The sequence below is a fragment of the Solanum lycopersicum genome, chromosome 4, assembly GCF_036512215.1.
Source record: "Solanum lycopersicum chromosome 4, SLM_r2.1".
NCBI classification, from domain to species: domain Eukaryota; kingdom Viridiplantae; phylum Streptophyta; class Magnoliopsida; order Solanales; family Solanaceae; genus Solanum; species Solanum lycopersicum.
The window spans coordinates 60,633,491-60,652,010 of record NC_090803.1 but is presented as its reverse complement, the minus strand read 5'-3'; the positions used below and the strand labels follow the sequence as shown (position 1 = coordinate 60,652,010).

At 33.6% G+C, this 18,520-nt stretch overlaps 2 protein-coding genes across 2 annotated transcripts in view; both read left to right on the top strand.

The window, feature by feature from the left end:
• LOC101255788 (protein GIGANTEA) overlaps window positions 1-3,276 on the top strand; it is a 42,056-nt gene extending 38,780 nt beyond the window's left edge. The window contains exons 12-15 of the mRNA XM_004237784.5: window positions 1,525-1,593; window positions 1,990-2,208; window positions 2,391-2,483; window positions 2,580-3,276. Of these exons, the coding sequence (XP_004237832.1) occupies window positions 1,525-1,593; window positions 1,990-2,208; window positions 2,391-2,483; window positions 2,580-2,879 (681 nt within the window). The 3' untranslated portion in view covers window positions 2,880-3,276. The remainder of the gene's footprint in view (window positions 1-1,524; window positions 1,594-1,989; window positions 2,209-2,390; window positions 2,484-2,579) is intronic.
• A 9,152-nt stretch (window positions 3,277-12,428) lies between these two features.
• On the top strand, window positions 12,429-17,468 carry LOC101255194 (uncharacterized). The gene is made up of 3 exons (XM_004237783.5): window positions 12,429-12,903; window positions 16,300-16,380; window positions 16,726-17,468. Exons 1-3 carry the CDS (start codon window positions 12,745-12,747, stop codon window positions 17,119-17,121), a joined length of 636 nt encoding a protein of 211 aa, XP_004237831.1. The 5' UTR covers window positions 12,429-12,744; the 3' UTR covers window positions 17,122-17,468.
• The last annotated feature ends 1,052 nt before the right edge of the window (window positions 17,469-18,520 follow it).

Sequence of the window (18,520 nt, the reverse complement as noted above, 5' to 3'; positions counted from 1 at the left end):
GACAATGGAAGTCTATCTTTATGGTGGCATGAAATATTGAATTAACCCTGGTGGGGTGAGGGTGAGGGTATGAGGAAGTTGAATAATATATTTATGTGTAACAATTGTATAGCATCAAACTTTTATCAATATATGTACACTTCTCCCTTACAAAAGAAATAGAGAAAACTTGTGAACTAGTTATAATTTTGGTTAGAAACATCAACTTCCATAAAATTAGATTGCACCTTACCTTTTTTTCTGTTTGGGTGATCCTTTAGATATAGCATATAGTGAAGTATATATTTTTTTTTTGAACATTGGTTGAGTCGTATTCTTAAGCACTAAGTCTAAGGACATGCTAGCCAGCTTCAAAATTTACAGCCCTAACCAAAATTACAAGCTCCCTATTAATTTGATAATTTGATCTACATCTTCTATACAGAGTTGTTTACACCAAAAAAGAAGAGATACCAAACAGTTCCAATTTACTTTGTGAACGGAATTAGATCTATCTTCAAAAGATCTCCTATATATTTCCTTCCACACTAACCACCAAATGCATGATGGCATTAGCTTCCACCACTTCTTTTGAGTCTTGATACCCCCTTCTGAAAAGATCTGAAGTGTGTTCTGGCATAGTCCAGCTGAACCCTGTAATGTCGAGAAACAGCTCCCTGATCTGTGTAGTGAATTGGCAATGTAGAAATAGGTGTTTGTTTGTTTCCCCTCTCAAATATAAATTTCAATCTTCATCATTATTTTAGATAATGTAGTTGCAGTTTAGATAATGCCAAACTGCAACTTGTAAATAATGACTTCAATAAAAAAAATGAAATTGAAAAATGACTTCAATATCTGCAAGTGAGTTATGGCCCAACATTAGTATATTTACATGGCACAAACAGCATAACAAGGGAATCAGTAAAATACAACTTCATGCTATAATATGAAATGGTTAAAATAGATGCAATCAATGGTTTGATTACCATCAGTTGTATTACGATTACTAGAAAATATGACTAACAGCTACTTGGCAATAGTACCTTAAAAAGCATAAAATACTTAATTAGCTTTTACTAACATGAAGCTTTTGCAGGATTACCGTAGAAAACATGAGATACCTATTAGCTTTCACCAGTGTTCAGATTGGTGAGGAAATGAATTGTAGTCTCGTTGTATGGTCTTGGGAAATCCTCTCCTCATGAGTTGTCTTTTGGGTTTGAGTTAGGCCCTAGGTTTATTTCTTCACATGGTTTTAGAACCAAACTGTTTATCCCTATTGTTGTGTTTCTCAAATGTTGGGCCTCCGCGTTATATTATCCATGGTCTAGTTGTACCTTCATGTGCGTAGGAGAGGTGTTAAGTCCTGTTCAGGAAATAGGTTGTGATTTCTTTATAGTCTTTGAGCAATCCTCACCATATGAACTAACTTTTGGATTGAGTTTGGCTCTAAATCCATTTCTTCATAGCACAACAAGCAGATTTTTGCACCAATACCTTTTAAAAATATTGGATGCTTATTAGCTTTTACTTGTTTTACAGGTCATTGACGCACTATGCAACGTCGTATCAGCATTGCCTGCAAAAGCTGCAACAGCCATTGTTCTTCAGGTCCTGATTTCGCTTTTTGGAATTTGAATGATGATATGAATATGGACCCTCTTTTTTCATGAAAGATAACATGTATTCTTCACCATTTCTCTAGAAAAAAAAGAGAATTATAATTTTTTTTCAAGCAGCTGATTTTAAGCTCAATTTCTGTTGGTGGATCCATTAAGCTTTCACAGATTTACATGCTTTCAAATATTGCAATTTCGTCCATAATAATATGTGGCCGCATATCTATAAAAGATTACATTTTAGATGTTTTGTGGTATGCGGTACTTGTCTGCCTCATGAAGCTTTTTTGACTTCCATCTTTGATCATTTTGTAACTTTGCGCCTAGTCATTTGGGTCTTCATCACCATATCTGTTTAGTCACTTTCCTTGCTTTGTTTACTTGTCAGGCGGACAAGGAATTGCAACCATGGATTGCCAAAGATGATGATCTTGGTCAGAAGATGTGGAGGATAAACCAACGTATTGTAAAATTGATTGCAGAAGTAATGAGGAATCATGATACACCAGAGTCTTTGGTTATTCTTGCAAGCGCACCAGACCTCCTCTTACGGGCAACAGATGGGATGCTTGTAGATGGAGAAGCATGCACCTTACCACAGCTGGAGGTAATAACAACTTCAGTTAAACCAATTCTCATTGAAGTATATCTTTGATTTAGCAAGCTAGGACTTTCTATATGCTCTGGAGTTCTGAGTAATATGATGTGTCTGAATGGCAATTGATTGATCATACTCTATTTCTTTTTCGATTTTAATAAAATTGTTTGTTTGTAATTGTCCATGAACAGCTCCTGGAAGTGACAGCTAGAGCTGTACAACCAGTGCTTGAGTGGGGAGAATCTGGATCAGTAATCGTTGATGGTCTGTCAAACTTGTTGAAGGTAATATCTCTTTAACTAAGTAAAAGGATTTGTTGCCAGTGAAAATTTTTCTTTGTCACTTTAAGATGATATGTACTTCTTGTTAATACATTGCAGTGCCGCTTACCGGCCACAGTTCGTTGTATTTCTCATCCAAGTGCTCTGGTACGTGCTCTCAGCATATCACTTCTCCGTGCCATTATGCAGACTGGTTCAATAAAAACTAGAGCTAATCGAGCTGATGTAAATGGTATCCATGGTCCTGCTTATAAGTACTTAAACATTGGCACTATTAACTGGCAAAGGGATATTGAGAAGTGTTTGACTTGGGAAGCTAACAGCCGAATTGAAAATGGAATGTGTACACAGTTTCTTGATATGGCTGCTAAGGAATTAGGGTGTACTATATCCATTTGATCTAACTTAATATAATGGGGGCAGTATATTAGTTTTCTTCCCATGATTTTGCCACATGAAATTCACAAGATTAGAAAGTGACCATCTATTGGCATGAGGATGGAGAAAGGAGAAAGAGCTTTTAGTTACAGTCAGGAAATGAGATTAGTGTCCTTTTGACACATCCATGATCATGGAAATATAGGTAGTCCTTCTCTGGTTGTATTTTCTTTACCTTCTTTTTTTTTTGGTTCAGTTTATGTTTGATGTACACCTGAATATGAACATGATTGTGAAAATATGATGTATTAAATATTCAGTGTGACCAACAAAAAGGGTGGCTCTATGTTACCTCCTTGTAATAACCATGTCTGATTTCTTTGCCAGTTTCTTCAGAAAGTTGATGCTCTTTTTTTCATTCCAACCTTCTCCCTGTCGATTTCTATAACAAAAATCTAAACCAATGACACTTGATACGAAGCCCCCAAGTCGATGGTTGATCTAACCATACGCTGTCTCCTTCCCTCACTCGGCCTCTCTGAGGACGTGTGTTACGTTAATGGTGTTTCAACTACTCAATGTGTGCCCCAGATTAAGTTTGAGTAGATCAAGTCTTAATCAACTCTTTGCTGTAGTGAATCTGCCAGTACAGATGAACTGGCTGAGGTTAGATTAGTACAAGACATTTGATGAATTTTTGTATAAGAAGTGATTTTGTGATGTATTACAAATGTGGTACGAATAAGTTCATCTAAAAATTGGTCCGTATGCTATTTATCTTCGAGGAATTGTGATGCGTATATTTAATCATAGCAATAAATTGACAACAAATTAGCCAACTAGGCTCGTGACCCAACACAAAAGTATTACTCCGTTTAAAAGTGGACAAGTAATTAGGGATTGAGGGAGTGCTATTTTTGTTCATTTTTACTCGTTTTTACTTGGAACCTTTGACTTGTCTCACCCATTAGAAAATAATTACTCCATTTGATTCTGATTATTTCTCCACTTTTTCTATTTTTAGTTGTTCATAATTACTTTTTCTTTTTGACAAATCAAGAAAGAATAATTTTATTTACCTATTATATCCTTAATTATTTACTTTGAAAAAGAACTTTTTAAAAATCTTTAGTTTTTAATCTATTCACTTCATAATTAATAGGGATAATGCCCAAGTACCCCTCAACCTATGCCCGAAATCTCAGAGACACACTTATACTATACTAAGGTCCTATTATCCCCCTTGAACTTATTTTATTAATAATTTTTTATCCCTTTTTAGCCTACGTGGCACTATCTTGTGGGCCCAACGATGGTTGACTTTTTTTTTTAAACTAGTGTCACGTAAGCTAAAAAGAGGTAGAAAATTACTTATAAAATAAGTTCAGGGGTAATAGGACCTTAGTATAGTATAAGTGTCTCTGGGATTTCGGGCATAGGTTGAGGGGGTACTTAGGCATTTTCCCTAATTAATAAGAATAAAATGGTAAATCACTATGTCAAGTATTGTTTTCTTAATAAGTGTGTCCATTTAAAAGTGGACAAGTAATTAGAAACAGAGGAAGTCGTGATTTGAAAAATAAATATTTAATGTTGAGCTAAACATGAAAAAAAAGCAATATGTCAAAAATGACAAGTAAAAATAAATTTTTTTTTTTAAGAATAAGTGACAAGTAATAATGAAATCTATTTTTAAATAAGTGACAAGTGAAAGTAAATAGAGAAAGTATTTTCTAAAAATTATCAAAAAGGGGGCACCAAGGTTTCAAAAAATGGAAAACCCAAAGTTCGAAACTAATCAACTATCATGGAAAATGCCACTCTTTTTATATCACATGTATATCGAATATGTGTGATATACATGATACAGGGTTAAAAGATCACCTGACTAGTTTGGAGTGTATATTTGACTTATTCAAACAATATTAAAATGTAGAGTCCGATGTCAAAAGGATAATTTTTTTCTTTTAAAATATCAAAACGGCACATCATAAAAAAAATTAACCAAAAGGGCAAAATCGTTTCGTGGGGAGCGATTTTCTTTTGACAAAAATCCATCGTTACAAAAAATATAAATTGCTGTCTTTGAAGCGATTTTCTAAAAAAAACATTTTTTCTTCAAAAATCACTGCAATGTTAAGAATTAATTTGTTTTTTCAAACCGCTATATTGGATAAAATCAGGATTTTTCTTTTTTGATAGGTTTAATCGAAGTTTTGACCAAACTAAGCCATTATACAAAGCAATTTACTAAAATAATATATTTTTCTAAGTTTTTACGAAACTAGTATAACTGTATTTCACAGTAACGTTTTAGGGTATATTTCGTTTTTTAAAAACTAACAGTGTTAGGTTGATATATGTTACCGTGAGAAAAGTTGTACTCTTAAAACGTTATTTCGAGTACTAAAACTTTAGTTTGAGTAACGTTTTACTCCTAAAACATTACTGTGAGTAACGTGTTAGGAGTAAATCGTTATTGTGAGTAATGTATATCAATCTAACGCCGTCAGCTTTTAAAAAGTAAAATAACCCTAAAATGTTACAGTGAAATACGTTTATACTAGTTTTGTAAAATTTTAAAAAAAAGTATTATTTTGGTGAATTGATTTATATAATGGTTTAGTTTGGTCACAACCTCGATTTAATCTTGTCCCTTTTGAACTTTTATTTAGATTCAATATTCTTTTATGGGAAAATGCACAAGTACCCCCTCAACCTATGCCCGAAATTTCAGAGACACACTTATACTATACTAAGGTCCTATTACCCCCCTAAACTTATTTTATAAGTAATTTTCTACCCTTTTTTAGCTTACGTGGCACTAGTTTGAAAAAAAAAGTCAACCATCGTTGGGCCCACAAGATAGTGCCACGTAGGCTAAAAAGGGGTAAAAAATTATTAATAAAATAAGTTCAGGGGGATAATAGGACCTTAGTATAGTATAAGTGTGTCTCTGAGATTTTGGGCATAGGCTGAGGGGGTACTTGGGCATTATCCCTTCTATTATTATTATTTATGATATAAATTTCAATTTACTTGATGCTTCTACAATTTTATTGAGTATAATGTTCTTCTTGTTAATATTTTTATATTAGTAATAATTAACAATTGGAATGAAAATTAATAGCACATTAAGAATAGGCATGAAAACACTACTGATTTAAAATCGCTGCCACAACAACGATCTTTAATTTGAAAAAAAAAGTTTTCTGGACAAAATCGCTTTTAGGGCAGCAATTTTAGTTATTGTGTCAGAGAAAAATCACTTCATCAGTAGCGATTTGCCCTTTCAGTTTTAGAATTTTTTTGGTGTACACCTATTGAAATTTTTGATAATTTCTTTTTGCCTTTTTGATTCCGACTGTATAAGGTTTTATGAATATTAGAAATGATCTAATATTTTTTTTAATCAAATTAAGAAACACGCATTTAAATTTGAAAAAATTACGCGGATAAGCAAATTTATACTATTTAATTACTCATCATAGCTATAGTTTGCTATAATTATCACTCGCGACTAACATTATACATTAATTACGTGCACTGACTTCGAGTTTGTATATGTATAATTCGCCAAGATATACAAATAAATATGTATAATACAAACACCATAAAAACTAGTTTCCTCAAGCAACATTATACGGGAAAAATTATAATTCTTCAATATTCTTTTTTATTTAACGCGGGAATTTCATATTTTGAACAATAAAAAAGAATACGATTAATTTGTATAATATATATATTTTTAAATACAAAAATAGAAAAATTTTATATCTTCAAATTGTTGTATAATATATATATTTTTTAATACAAAAATAGAAAAATTGTATATCTTCAAACTGTTGGTCAGAAAAATCGAATGACACAATTTGCACAATTATATGCTTTACGAATATAAACTATTTGTGTTTGCATATATCTACAAATTCTCTCTCTCTCTCTCTCTCTCTCTCTCTATATATATATATATATATATATATATATATATATAAACCTCAAACAATTATGTATATAACTATCAAAATATACAAATCGTTATATACAAACTTTTTGTATATATCGCTATATACAAACTTATTTTTACACAATTATCTGATACTTATCAGATTTGTGAATGTATGTATATTAATATTGTACTTAAGTATACAAAAATATTCATATGCCTTAAGAAATTTTGTATATGACTATCATAATATACAAATTGTTACATACAAAACTATTTTATACAATTGCTTGATGTTCTTGAAATTTGCCCTCATTAAGGCTAGCAAACTGACAGGACCGGGTCAACAAGATCGGTTTTACCGGAAATCGAATCGGTACCGGATTTTTCTTATCGGAACCAGATTTATCGGAAAAATCAACCTGTTCCGCCCGATCCGTTAGTAACCGGTTTGGAACCGGGTCTTCCCGGTTCATCCTGTACCTTTTTTTTTAATTTTAATTATTTTAATTATTATATAATATTATATATTTATATTAAAAACTTCAATTGAAAACTTTGAAGTTTATATAAGTTTGAAATTGAATTTATACTTTGAAGTTTATATTGAATTTAAAGTTTTATATTGAACTTAAGTTTGAAATTGAATTTAAAGTTTTTTAAACTTTATATTGAATTTAAAGTTTGAAATTGAATTTAAACTTTAAAGTTTATATTGAATTTAAAGTTTTAATTTAAACTTTTATTAAAATAATTAAAAATTAAATTTATAAAATGACATGAATTAAATAGAAGAGACTATCATAAAAGAAAATCAAGGCGAATAGCCGTATATCTATTCAAATAAATAAATTATACAATACAAATATTAGAAAGAGAATAAGAGTACATAATTTAGGAGGAATTGAATAATTAATAATTAATATTACAATATAATAATTAATAATTTATGAGAGATTTAAAATTGAGACGTTGAGAGATTGTATAAGATTGTATAAGTAGTGAATTTGTGATTTAAAATGGAAAAAAGGGTATATTTATAGTGTATATGGGTTAGAAAGGGGTGGGGGTGATAGTTGACCGTTTTGGACCCCAGCCCAAATGGCTAGAGGGTCCAACGGTCATAAAACGGCCACCTTAATTAAAAAAAATTGAAAAACTAACTAAACCGGTTCTTATCGTATCGGACCGATCCGTAATCGGTTCTTACCGAACCGATTCAACCGGATAAAAAACCGAGAATCGATCCGGTATACCAAAAGATCGGTTCCTTACCGGTTCAACCGGTACCGGACGGACCGGTACGGAACCAGACTGGAACCGGACCGGACCGGCCAAAAACCGGTCCTTTTGCCACCCTTAGCCCTCATTTGATCCTTAACCACTAGATTCGATCTGAATCGACGACAAGAGACCGATTAGTACATTCATCACCGGCGGCGACACATGAGTAATAAACCCCAACACATAATTCGCTTTCGAAAGAATCTATGGACAAGAACAACAACAGTGACAACAGTAGAAACAGCAACGACAACAGTAGAAATAAAAATTCTTATAATATCGCATCGTCCAAATAATGAAAGTCCAAATAGTATACAAAAGGAAAAAACTAAAAAATTGATAAAAGATTTAGGCGGTTACATGTAAGATTGAAAAATCGATTATGAGGGAAGATGGCAAATTTCAGATTTCAAAAAAGAAGTGTAAGAGTGATTTTAGAAGTAAAAAGGGGAATGTGAGGAGAGATGAAATTCAGTTCATATACAAATGCAAATAAAGATTTTTTTTTATTGTGTATTCAATGAAATGTGAGTCCCATAATCTATGACAAAAAAAATCATAACCAGTCATAGTAATTAAATTAAATTATACCCTTTTTAACTAATAAAATAGTGATGTTTGCCAATTCATGTAATTTTTCCCTTAATAGTTTCACATTAAATTTCTATTCAGATACACCATCAATCAGATTTCAAGTCAAATAAATATATATACATGCATTCTAAGAGAATCTATTTATCCCAAACACATGTGGATCATGCTTGAATACAATGTAGCAGAAACATATTACATCAAATTTGATCCACATGTACGTGAATACATTAAATATATGTATATGATGAAGTTGAGAAAATCAACACACTGTGATGCTAAACAATTGAACTCTTTCATTAGTGAACCTTGGTTCATATGAGAAAGGAATTAGAAGAAGATTCTGGAAAAGCTACTTGAAGATCTGTTTCATTGAATATAAATTGAGAAAGTAACTATTACATCTTATTTTATATATAGATATACAAAATGAAAGCTAACTAATAAAATGAACAGATTCTAACTTAAAACTAACTATAATTGTACTGTAACAAACTTATATCTAACTGACTTTGTGAATAGTGAACAGTAATAACTAACCTGAACAGAAATAATGAACGTTTATTCTCATCAAAAGTAAATATAGTAGGGAAGATAATTTCGAAAATTAAAGTGAATACACCTTTAAGTTGAATTGCTAGACAATGAATTGATATTAAATTAAACTTGAAACTAGGAACAAAAAGCACTTTCCGCAAAATTAAACTAGACTCAAACAAACATCACCAATCTCAGTCGTCACTTTGACTTTGTAATCATTTGGTATAGTGATAAGGGAAGGATATGGCAATAATTTAATGTTTGTAAGAGTACTTTTATTGTAGGTCATATGATGTGATGCTCCTAAGTCAGCAGTTCATTTTACATATCTATAAAAGAAAGATCACTTATCTCAATAATAGAAGAGTAACAGGCAAGTTTACCTGCTAGGTTCACAGCTCCACTTATCATGTTGTCTGAGTTAGTAGTTCCATGTACAACTTGCAGGGATCCCAAAAGATTGAGCACTTGTTCATACTGATCTTTGAACAGGTTCAATGGCATTTGTTTCCTCAACTCAGAGTATTGTTCACAGTAGTTCCCATCATTTTCAGAGATGCACGTATTTGTTACAGGAACAACACTCTTCCCCTTTAAAATTTTTGAGTTGGATGAATATCCATGAAGCTTGTAGCAACTTTCTCTTGTGTGACATGTTCTCCTGCAGAAGTCACAAGACAAAGAGATTCTGTTGGTACTAGAGTTACCTCTAAACACATATGTGTTATTCAAATTCACAGACATTCATGCGTTGCCTTTAGAAGACCTGTAGTTTAAAGTAGTACCTCCCTTAGATCATGTACTATTGTCAAAAGCATTTAGAGAGGTTGAATATAAGGTTTTACTTCCTTTTGTTTTTCCTTTTAAGACAGTATGGCAAAAGCATGTGTCAAACTAGGCAGAGTATTCATCATGAGAATATTTTCCCTGATGACAGTGTGCATCTCATTCAGTCCCACCAAAAAATATATGAGTCTTCGATCCTGTTCAGCCTTGACAAACTTTGTTTTACCACCACAAGTGTATATGCAGCTGAATTGAGAGCTTACATCGACAATGCTCATTTCTTTCCAAAGTTTCTTTTGTATAGTATCCAGTAGTCCCTTGGACAAGATCATTTATCTCCTTTTAAAGTTAATACAACTTACAACCATTAGTCTGATCATACATTTGCTCCTATTCAACCCACAATTCCTTTGCATTATTAACATATTGCAAACTATCTCTTAAATCTTGTAACTAGGAATTCAGATTTCAAGAGGTTACCATATCATCACATCTCTCCCACAATTGGAAACTTGAATCATCTGGGTTGGATTTTGCAAGTTTCCCATTGATAAACCCTGTTTTGCTCTTAGCAGATAGAGCCCTAAGAACAACTCTACTCTAAGATCTATAACCAGTATCATAAAAAATTACTGATAATAGAGATGAACCTGCATTCTTGGAAGGGTGTAGATAGAAAGGACTAGGGATATTCATCCTAGCAAATTGAATTAACTTGTTGATCAACCATGGTGAGATAAAATCGTGGAGAGATTTTAAAAAAAGGCCAAAGTCATCTGCGGCCCCTTAAAGTTGTTTTCATTCTTCATTTAGACACCTCAACCAGACTTAATACCTATTAGACACTTTAATATTAATAAATTTGTGTCTATTGAACACAAAATGATAATCAACATAAAAAACATTATGCGTGTAACTCACACGCTCTACTTTGATAAAGTTATCAATAACATTGTGACACGTGGTCAATAACTCAATCTAACCTTAAGAAATGAATTTTTAATTTTGAAAGATAAAAATAATTTCCAGCCCTAATTATTCTAATCCCACCTACTGAAACTCTTGTCGTTCTTCTTCTTGCCACTCACCGCTCTCGATTCTTCCGGCGGACCATTTTTTTTTCTTCTTCTTATTACTCCTACAATTTGTGTGCATAGCAAAGTAATTTTTGAAATGCTTGTGAAAAATAAATCGACATGAATCTTTTTGAAATTATCGGCGAAGAGAAATCGAAAATATTCAAATTAATTCTATGGAATTTATGATATCATTTTTTCACAATAAACTTATTAGTTTACATTTTAATTTGACTGATAATGTCTGTTTAGAGTGCAAAAATAAAGATGGACGGAGGCTAACAAACTTTTTTTTATCAATTAGTATATATATAAAGGAAAAGAAATGAAATAACAAAGGAAAAGAAATGCAGAAAGTTTGGGCGAAGAAGACTATGACCGGAAGTGGAGTCAATTTCTTTAAAAAAATGGAGAAAGTTTAGGCGAAGAAGAGTATGGCTGGAAGTCGAGTCAATTTCTTTTATTTATCAAAAAAATTAATTTTAAACAATTTTTTTAGTAACCTTAATGTCAGGTGTTTGATAAAACAAAAAAAAGTACAATTTTTTAAAAATAAATAAAACTAAAATGTTATTTGAATCTATTCACGCGCCTAATAATAAGTGAGGTACACTTATTTTGCCAAATCAGCGTTTTGTGTTTAATAGGCACATGTCTTGAACAATTTAGGCGTTCAATAGGTATAAGTCCTAGTTCAGATGTCTAAGTGAATTATGTGGATAACTTTAAGGGGCCGCAAATGACTTAAGCCTTAAAAAAACAAGTGAGAACCAAAAATAAGAAACAAATCTAATTCAATTGAGAACCAGGAACTAAAACTCAAACAAAAAATTGAAAACGAAACAATGTAACTTTTCGAGAATTAAAGCTCAGACACTATTATGAATGCGGAAGGAAGCAGGATCTGGTTTCTGTGCTCCAATATCATGAGAAAATCAACACATAGTGATGCTAAACAATTGAACTCTTCCATTCACAAACCTTGAGTTCTTATGAGAAACAAAGAAGAAGAAGATTCCGGAAAAGATACATGAAGATTTGTTTCATCGTATGTGAATTGAGAAAGTAATCGTTACATCTGATTCTGTATATAGATATACAAATTGAAAGGTAACTAATAAAATGAACAGATTCTGACTTCCTGTAACTAACTCTAACGGTACTGTAACGAACTTGTATCTAACTGACTTTGTGAATAGCGAACAGTAATAACTAACTTAAACGGTAATAACGAACTTAAACGGTAATAACGAACTTATATTCTCATCAGAAGTAAATATAGTAGGGAAGATAATTTTGAAAACACATAATTAAACCTTAAACAATTAGTTGGATTTTGCCAAATCCATATTACCGACAAGCCCAATTAGCACGAAAATGCATTTTTTAATCAATAGAAGCAGCATCCACGTGGAAAATGAGAAAGTAGGTGCTAGAACAACATAACTTAGCATGCACCCTCTCTCGTTAACAAGTGGAATCAAAACAAAACATATTTTGCAGCTGTTATAAGAAAGCTATACACATTAGCTTCCAATTACAGTTTTCACGCCTCCTCTCTTCATTGGCCCATCGCCGCCGTCGCCGTCCGATCGACGGAGATTTATCCAACCTTAAGTTATCCAAACGTAGAGTCAGTTGTTTTTTTTTGGTTGGGGTTTAGATGGCGAAGAAGAGGAAGTCTTTGGCATCAAGTATCGATGAGGTGGATCGAACCATGTACTCAACGTTTAGTAGCGCAGCGAATTCGCTTTCACAGCTTTATAGTCAGGCTTTGAATCAACAGAAGCTTTCATTTCAGGCCGGTGAACGACATGGATTGGTATTTTGTTTAATTAAGTAATTAATTTTTAATATATGTTCAATTTTTTTTTTGTTTGTTTTTGTAGCCCTTTATGTTTACATTTGATTGATTAAGCAAAAGAGTTGTTTTGTTAATGCTGATATTATGGAATTGTTGTTTCTGTGTATTTTTGGGACTTGAGGGTTTAGTATGAAGAATTTTATGATATATGTATATTGTTTTGATATGGTAAACCTCAGTACCGAACCCATCCCTATCCAGAGTGTAACAGTGGGGTTTTCAGCTTGTCGAACCCTTAACCTCATGGTTGAAGGCGGAGGTCCATATCACATGATTCACTATGCTATTCCCAGTTGTCATGATTGTATTTTTATGGATAATAAATCTGAGTGAACTGGCCTAATCCCAATCCACCCACAGGTTTAGAATTCAAGGAAGTATGAGTCTGCCTCTTTACCTGCCTACTTAAATACTAGTTTCCTTGCATCAACCCTGAACGGAGCCCCTAGGACACCTCACTTGTCGAGAAATGTACATTTTAATTACTTTAATTCTGTTGTTTGAATGTGCGGCTAATAAGTGAATAATAGCCTAAGAGAGACTCAATCTCTCTTCATTCTGGGGTTTAAGAGAAGGAACTGGTTTGTATCTGAATTATTCAGCTCTAAATGTTTTGGACGCTTGCTATTATGGGAGAGCTTATGTATGGTATGAACGATGGGGCTAAGTTCTTTGTTTAGTTGTTTTCGGTGCGTCTTTTCTTCTCTATAGGAATTCCATTGATGTCTGCAATTGTCGTATGGATAATCACAATTAGAAAACTGTCATGTAAAAATCTTGCACTAATAGCCTCATTTCCTTTTTTGAGGAAGTGACTAATAGCCTCATTTCTTGATGATAGCTAATGCCCCTTGGTCGCATTTAGATATTTATTGTTTTTTGGACAATAATATCATCTGGTCCAGTCCAAGGTTTCCTTTAAAAGTATGGGGTAATTTTAGGTTAGACAAATGTTTGTTCTTAGCTTGAGTTGTATGTGTAAGTCTATGCCAACTCATACTTCTTCATTCTCTGGCTTTAAAAGAGATACTCTCAGTCTTTGTTGTGGGGCTTTATTAGGTACATTTGATCTAATTTTGCAGTTTCTACTGGCAACCAAAAGTTATCTGCTTTCTGGAGTATCTATAGAACACTGAATAGAAAATGACAAGAAATTGGTTGCTTCCGTTGGTTTAAAAGTTTTCAAATTGATTTGTTGTTCTCCTTGCAAAATTTTCTTCTTCCAACAACAAATTCTCAAGCTTTTGATGTTTGTCACTTCAGTGATTACAGTGTGTGTCCAAATATTAGAATGATTGAGCCTAACATTGAGAAAACTATGTTTAGTGATTTGATCTCTTTCGGAACCCATATAGCAGGCTTGTATGGCCTCACTTTTTCCAGTTGCATGAAGTTAGAGTTAATGCATGACATTATTCCTAGATTAACAAAAAGGATAAACTAAAAGAGAAGGAAGAAAGGAGTGTCTTGCTAATATATAAGTGAAGACACGTGGGGAGGAGTATGGAAGGGAAAAGCATGCACCTGATGCACTCAGTTGGAATGTTTGCAAGAAAGGGATTAAAAAGAACAAAACAAAAGTACCTTGAAGAAGAAAAGGCAGAAATTATAGGTAGCAGGGAAAAGAAGAAGGTGAACATTTTTTACATGCTTAGGATAGCTTTTTGCCGACTCTTAAGTTATGGATGACTGGAGGTGAACAATTTCTACATGCTAAGGATAGATTTTTGTTGAAGACACTAAGTAATGGGTGACTGGAGATGGAAGAGGATGTTGGAAAATCCCTAAATACTAAATTTGTACATCTGATTGCCTTGGCCATAGCATAAAATAAGAGTTCATTGATTAGTTTTGATGTGAAGAATGAAAATAATAAGCAGACATCAATAGAATTTTACCTATCGAAAATGAAACATCAATAGAATTTGGATAGGCAGTTCCTAATACAAACCAACAAGAGAAGGATAAAAGGTAGAAGGTAATAACTCTGATGTATTTGTTCCTTTTCCTTATTAACAAAAAGGTAGAAGGTAATAGCAGGTTTGATAGCAAAGAGTAGAAGGTAATTGGTAGACAGATTATAGAAGGAAAGAAACAGTGGTTGATTGATATTACATGAAGAGGTATGTTTCTGCAGAAACAGGCAGAGGCTTTAGAGAAGTTGGGGGAGGAGTAGAAGTGGAAAGCATGCACATGATGCGCTCAAGTGGAATAATTCCCTTGAAAGAAAGGACCAGAGATGAACTAAAACGCAAGTCCTCACCCCCCTACCCCCACCCAAAAAAAAGAGAGAGAAGAGAAGAGCCAAATAGAAGCATCTAAGAAGCAAAGACAAAGGATAAGGATAGATAACAGGAAAAAGAGGAATGATGAAAAAGCACTAAATACTCAGGACTAGTTACTGAATGCACTGACAAGTTTGGGTGACAGGAGATTGGAAGCGTGTATGTTGGGAAAAGCTCTAAATGCTAAGGTTATATGTCATTGTCCTTGTCGGTAGCATGACATAAGTGAGTATTCATCAACTTTAATAGCTTTTAGATAAACAAGTGATAATCCATTCGGTGATATATGTGAAAGGTATGTGTTGTGCTGAAAGAAGCTGAGGCTTAGGGAAGTTGTAGGAGGATGGTAGGGAAAAACATGCTTGGGATGCCCTTAGCTGGGATAGTCCCTCAAATTAAACTCAGATTATTTTATCCAAATTTGTGTTGAGATTATTTTCTTAAGACTTTCAACCAAAAGACCTGAAAATGCTAAAGGAATCTTTAGCTCCCAGGAAAGGGTAGTCTGGAAAGAAATATGGTACAGCGTAAAGAGTGTTAGAAGAAGAAACAAGAAAGGGGGAAAACTTTAAATGTTAAACGATGCTTGTGTAGGTCCTTGGATGCTAATCGCTGTGCTAGCCAGTACATTTTTCTTCAACCCATCATCTGGAACTGAGGTTTAGCTCAATTAAGTGATAGAACTTGATTGTAGCGAAATACATATAATGATAACAAATTCAGCTTGAAAATCTGTTTGGGTCGGATTCCATCTTAAGATGCATTAACAAAATTAGGATTCGAAGCATTAATACCTTGGTTTTATTTTTGTTTTTGATAGGACTTGGCGATAACTAATAATTATTTCCCAAATTTACAATGTAGTTATGCCTTCAATCTAGCTACGAATGTGCAAGTACATATTGTTTCTAAGCTTTCATTATGTGCTTATTAAGGTTTTATGATGTTTTTGCTGTTAGACATTTTGCTTTGTTATGTTTTAAAGTGAGTGATCTAGTTAGGTTTTGGAGGTTTAGTTTCCAGTGAATTGTGAGATTTATTTTTGACCTTATACAACATGTCTTTATAGGAGAAAATGTATCAATGGATCTTGAGGCAACAAGAGGGAGGATCCAGAGTAACAACTGCTGACATGATGAACTACCTGCAGGTCTATTGGCTAACTTTTTTGTTGGTTTTCTTTGATTTATTTTTCATGTTATCTGCTATGGAGTTCTTTTATCTGCTAACAAAATAGCTCGTGAGATTTGTTCTTTGGTTAGGAGAGCAGTATGATCCATGATAGCGAGATTTTTGAGGTGTTCTAGTCCATCAATCTCTATTTATGCTCAGTTTCCTTCCATGGAGAACACTCATAATTCAAACTAAAATGACTGATTATTATTAGAATAAGAAAGGGAAGCCTGATGCATGAAGCATCCCACATTTAATCTGTATGTTGTTTGTCGGAATGTGCATTTACTGATCTTATCTGAAAGTGCATTTATCTTGTCAGTCGGAACTGGACTACAGTGGAGAGGACCATTCAATGTCGCCTAGACCACCGCAGAACCAACATTCTCAACCAATGCTTTTTCCAAATTCAGGCTTCCCTGTCTCTTCAGGCTCAATTGGTGTTGCAGCTCCAGGACATGATGTACGATTACATCATGATCCACAATCAAAGAATTATGTTTTCTCAAATGCTCTTTCAAGCCCTGTTCGGCAAAGCCTGCAGAATTATCAAGTTGCTCAAGGAGGTTACTTTTCAAACAATGTTCAGCTATCAATTGGAGCAAGAAACAACGAAACCAACCTCCACCACCAAAATGGGGATTCCAATAGCTATAACTCAGCTGATGCTGCCATGGATATGCATTCTGATAGCCCTGGTCATGATTTTACTTGCTGAAGTAATTTGTATATAGAATGTTTTGGGAGCTGCTTCTTGTCATGCCGTGGTATTCAAGCAGCAAGTTCAGGTTGATTGATTGTCGTGTGTAGCAGCTGTTGTCAGGGAGAAAATGCCGTTATTGAATTGGGTGTATGATTCAGAGATTGAAAGGTGCGTTCGTGTTGGCTAGTAAATCATCATTCTGTTGACATGCTCTTAACGTAAAATGCAACGTGATGGGCACAATACTTGCTGAATATACTGTTGTTTCTGTTGAACTAGTTAGTTCTTTTCGGTCTTCTATGATGTTTATGGAGTATTATTTTAGTAAGGTATAAATATATATAGATATATGAATGTGCTCATCTGTTGCGACTTGTGACGTTCGATTGCATATGATCCTTTTTTTCAAATTAACATACTCTGCATCTTTGACTCAGCTCAGAACCTTGCACGCTTGAAGGTTCATTTAGGATGTGTTTGCCTGTTTGGTATGATGTGTGAAGGTTCATTTAGGATGTGTTTGCCTGTTTGGTATGATGTGTTACTATTTTCTCAATCTTTGGTTGGTCGATATGTTTTAGAAAAAAAATCTTTCAAGAATGAGGAAAATGACTTTCCTTATCGAAGTAGGGGAATTAAGTTTCATGAGTAACCTTCCAAGTTCATTGTATCCTTTCCACCCACTCAACGTCCCTCCAACCCCTCACCCCTCGATCATCTCACCTCCACCACCACCCCACCCTACCCACCTCCATAGTGTTCTGTTAGATGATATATAAATGTCTACAAGTTTTCCTCCATTCCTTCCCCAGTGTCATTTACCAAGCAAATGAATGCAACACACCTTATTAATAGTCGTTTGGGACTTGATTCTCCGCCTTGTATTTTTCTCCTCATTTATCTTCCCCGTACAATTTTTTAAAAAATGTATGAAGTAATATTTAGTTCCATCAAGTGTTCTATTCACATATCAAATGGTATGACATAAAGAAGAAAAAGGAACTAGCATGATTTATACCAAAAATGTCTACTTAACTGAACTTTTTAAAATTAATAATCCAGTTCTTGAAAGAGGAGAATTTCAACACACCTTATTCAAAGCAAAATCTTCCAGTTCCTCTCATCACAATTCAAAATCATTTTTATTAAGTCGGCAGCAACGTGTGAGTAGCAATTACTATCTGTTAGACGTTTTGTCTTTGATTTTCTTATCATATCTGCAATTATTAGCTTACGTATAAATCCTGTTATTTCAATCCACACTATCAATATGCCAGTCTATCACAATGGTTGGTCGATGAACAAGGCTTGACATGGACATGTCGGCACAAATCACGATTATACAAAGCTAAAGCAAGAAATGAAGATAAAAAAAAGGGAAATAAAAGTGTGGGGGTCCAAATTCCAAATTTCT

Coding starts and splice junctions, on each gene's coding strand:
- LOC101255194 (XM_004237783.5), top strand. CDS start 12,745: ATGGCGAAGAAGAGGAAGTCTTTGGCATCAAGTATCGATGAGGTGGAT. Junction 12,904..16,299: donor CCGGTGAACGACATGGATTG/GTATTTTGTTTA, acceptor ATGTCTTTATAG/GAGAAAATGTATCAATGGAT. Junction 16,381..16,725: donor ACATGATGAACTACCTGCAG/GTCTATTGGCTA, acceptor TTATCTTGTCAG/TCGGAACTGGACTACAGTGG.